General features: G+C 31.4%; 1 protein-coding gene across 1 annotated transcript; it reads left to right on the top strand.

The window, feature by feature from the left end:
- Positions 1–1,196: 1,196 nt before the first annotated feature.
- Positions 1,197–2,564, top strand: LOC143583036 (uncharacterized). The gene is made up of 3 exons (XM_077065465.1): positions 1,197–1,329; positions 1,809–1,938; positions 2,051–2,564. The coding sequence occupies exons 1-3, from the start codon at positions 1,197–1,199 to the stop codon at positions 2,562–2,564; spliced, it is 777 nt and encodes a 258-aa protein (XP_076921580.1).
- Positions 2,565–3,266: the final 702 nt, after the last annotated feature.

Here is a 3,266-nt window from a genome sequence, read left to right as displayed (position 1 = left end):
AACCTACTATACAGGTAAAATATCTAGGATTAGAACAAAAATAAAACTTTAGTGACTTGATTGAAACAAAATATTTGATGAGTGACCCGATTTGAACAATTTCAAAATTTAGTTACTATTATGTAGAGTAATCCATTTTCGCCTTTTTAATTTAAGAATGGTGTGTGAGTGTGATTTTAGTAGTTTTTCCTTAGTATTTTCTTTATTATTCTCTAAATTTTAAGGATGTGATCAACGTTTTAAAAACTACTTTGAACGGGCCGGTTGAACCATCATAACTGGATTTTGTAAAGCGGCCTGGTATTTTGATACTGAAATTTTAGGGTGGTTTACAAACTTTCAACTGACAGTTTTTCTATAGTAGCGGTTTATACCATTAAACCGGTTATATATAGCCCAAGATATTTTTTACAGTTCGTGGCCGATATTTTTTTTTTAAATCTTTTACCTAGCGATTATAACTGAAGATGATTCCCATGTCTACCTTCTTGGTTCTTGGTAACCAGAGATTGAAATATCTGCTATTGAAGCTTACGAGTTAAGAAAACACAATCGAGTAAACTATTGTTGAAGCTTCAAAAACATTGTTTGCAAATCGAGTGCTTTTGGATTCTTTTTAATTATGGATTAACTTTTGAATTATTGTTTATTGTGAAATTATGTACTTTTGCGTTATTTTTTTTATTTATAGTTGCATTTATATGAAATTACAGGGTAAACTGTACAACTCGGATGAGCCTCCCGATTCAACTAGTTGTACCATTTTTTTAGTGTAAACTGGTACGAGTAGATAACTGGTTTTTAAAACGTTGTATGCGATAGAGACTCCAATGTGAGTGCTGGGAATAAAAACACAATTAAAAAAAAAGTTACAAATATATATTAATCGTTTTCATTCCTGAAAAATTGTACCTAAGATACGTTAAATTAGTGATGCAACATAGAACGTACTTGGTGGTCCTTCTTTCATAGTTTTATGAAATATATGGCGAGAGAATTTTTGTGGGTACTCCTATAAAAAAAAACCAATGATTACGCCTTATTGTTCTATATAGAATAATTTGATTACTATAAACATTATTTTTCTTTACATTGACCACGTTCTGCTTCTCAAAATCTAGCAGTATATATAAGAGTATTGCTGGATTTATAAACTTGCTTCAACTTAACATTCCCATAGAGTAAGAAGAGAAAAGATGATGAAGGCAAGAAGTTTTGACAAAAATGGAGTGAAGAAAGGTGCATGGAGTGAAGATGAAGATAACAAGCTAAGAGCCTACATCCAAAGATACGGCCATTGGAACTGGCGTTTACTTCCTAAGTTTGCCGGTATATGTGTATAGAATTCTTAAGTTCAGATAGGTTTAGGATTCAGTTGACTATTTATAAGCTGGTTTGTTTTTGTTTTTGCTTTTTTTTAAGTTCTTCTACTTCTCAAGCTATCGTTCTCCATAAAGTTAAGTGAAAAAAAAAAGTAATCGGCATAACAAGTTTGATAAAAACTCTACGAAGTTAGTTTATCACTTAACCATCACACCTATAAACTCAAAAATCATATATTAGAACTTAATTGCTGAGTTGGGTGCAGGGGATGCAAAATGCCTAAAATTACAAGATGCTTTAAAAACCATTTAAATTACTTGAATTCTAAATCACTTACCAATAAAAAGTTCTTTCAAAGTTTTATAATTTTTTCAAATATGGCAAATAAAACTCACACACTTATTATTGTTTATGCTATTTATGCATAAGGTGTTCATTTGATTTGGGTTCTTGAATCTTACTATTCTTTAATTCATGTTTCATAGGTTTATCTAGAAGTGGAAAGAGTTGTAGGCTAAGATGGGTGAATTATCTTCGTCCAGACATAAAGCGTGGAAATTTTACAAAAGAAGAAGAAGATCTCATCATTGAGTTACATAAGAAGCTTGGCAATAAGTATGTTATATTCTTTTTTTTCTTACTTGAATTAAATTAACTCTGCATAAGGTGAATAATTTTCTGATCACGTTAGTGTTGCTTATACTTGCTTTTAATCTTGTACATTCAGATGGTCAGTAATGGCTGCATATTTGCCAGGGAGAAGTGACAATGAAATTAAAAATCGTTGGCATACACATTTGAAGAAACGAGCTAAAAAAGACCAAGATATGTTAGAACATGAGCATGTTCGAACCGTTCATCCTGATCAAGTTAGCCCTAAAGAAAACATTGTTCAAAACTCGGATTTAGAATTTCTACAAGACATTGAAACTTTGTTGGCCGAATCACCATTGTCCTCTTCTTCAAGTGCCAACTTATCATCGCCATCTTGGTTCGATGGCTTTGATTCAACATCTTCTAGTGATGATATACCACAACTGGCCAATTACAAAAATGCCGATAAGTTATGGACCGACGCTTTTCTACCAAGCAACGATAGTGTCATAACATTAAGTGATAACTTATTTTCACCAAGGAATTTAGACTACCCAGTTTCTTTCCACGATATAATCATGTCGGATGAGTTTTTATGGTCATCGGCAAATTCAAATGTTGATTACAGTGACCAGTTTGGAAACTGATGACCAAATAGAATTTATGACTTTTAGAATAAATGTTGTTGTGGAGTTACTAATGGTGTTGTAATTGAATTTGGAATACTTTTACTAAAGTCTATAGAGTACAGTGTCATTTTAATTTTCGTGGTTTGACAAATAATACGAATTTAGTTTAAAAAGGTTATTTTTGGCTTATGGACCATCCATATTTCATAATTCTTGCCAATTACATCCAAATCACTAACGCTGTTAAATTTAATCGTTAAGCTAGGGGTAGGCATGTCTTTTCACTCTTTCTTTATTATATGAGTAAAATGCCAAAATCATCCCTAAGGTTTGGTCACATTTGCAAATTTCGTTCAAAAATATTTTTTTTCGCAATTAGACCCTTGATGTTTCCCAACCGTTGCCAGTTTTCTCCAAATTATTAATTCGGTCTAAATCAAAAGTTAACTTAGGGGCGTTACTGTCCTTTTACATGTTCGTTTATATTATTATTATTATTATTATTATTATTATTATTATTATTACACTGATAGGAATCGTGAGATGTTATATATGCCATCGAACAAATACTTACTATAATAATAATAATAATAATAATAATAATAATAATGTTAACAGCCATGTAAAAGGACAATAATACCCCTGAGTTAACGTAGAATTTAGACCGAGCTAACAATTTGGACGAAATTGGCAAAGTTTGAAAAAATCGAGGGTCTAATT

Source organism: Bidens hawaiensis, unplaced genomic scaffold, assembly GCF_021521415.1.
Source record: "Bidens hawaiensis isolate Kalapana, Puna unplaced genomic scaffold, B.hawaiensis_p1.1 tig00032105_1, whole genome shotgun sequence".
Taxonomy (NCBI): domain Eukaryota; kingdom Viridiplantae; phylum Streptophyta; class Magnoliopsida; order Asterales; family Asteraceae; genus Bidens; species Bidens hawaiensis.
Note: the sequence above shows the minus strand (reverse complement) of the source record. Positions and strands in the feature narration are given on the sequence as shown.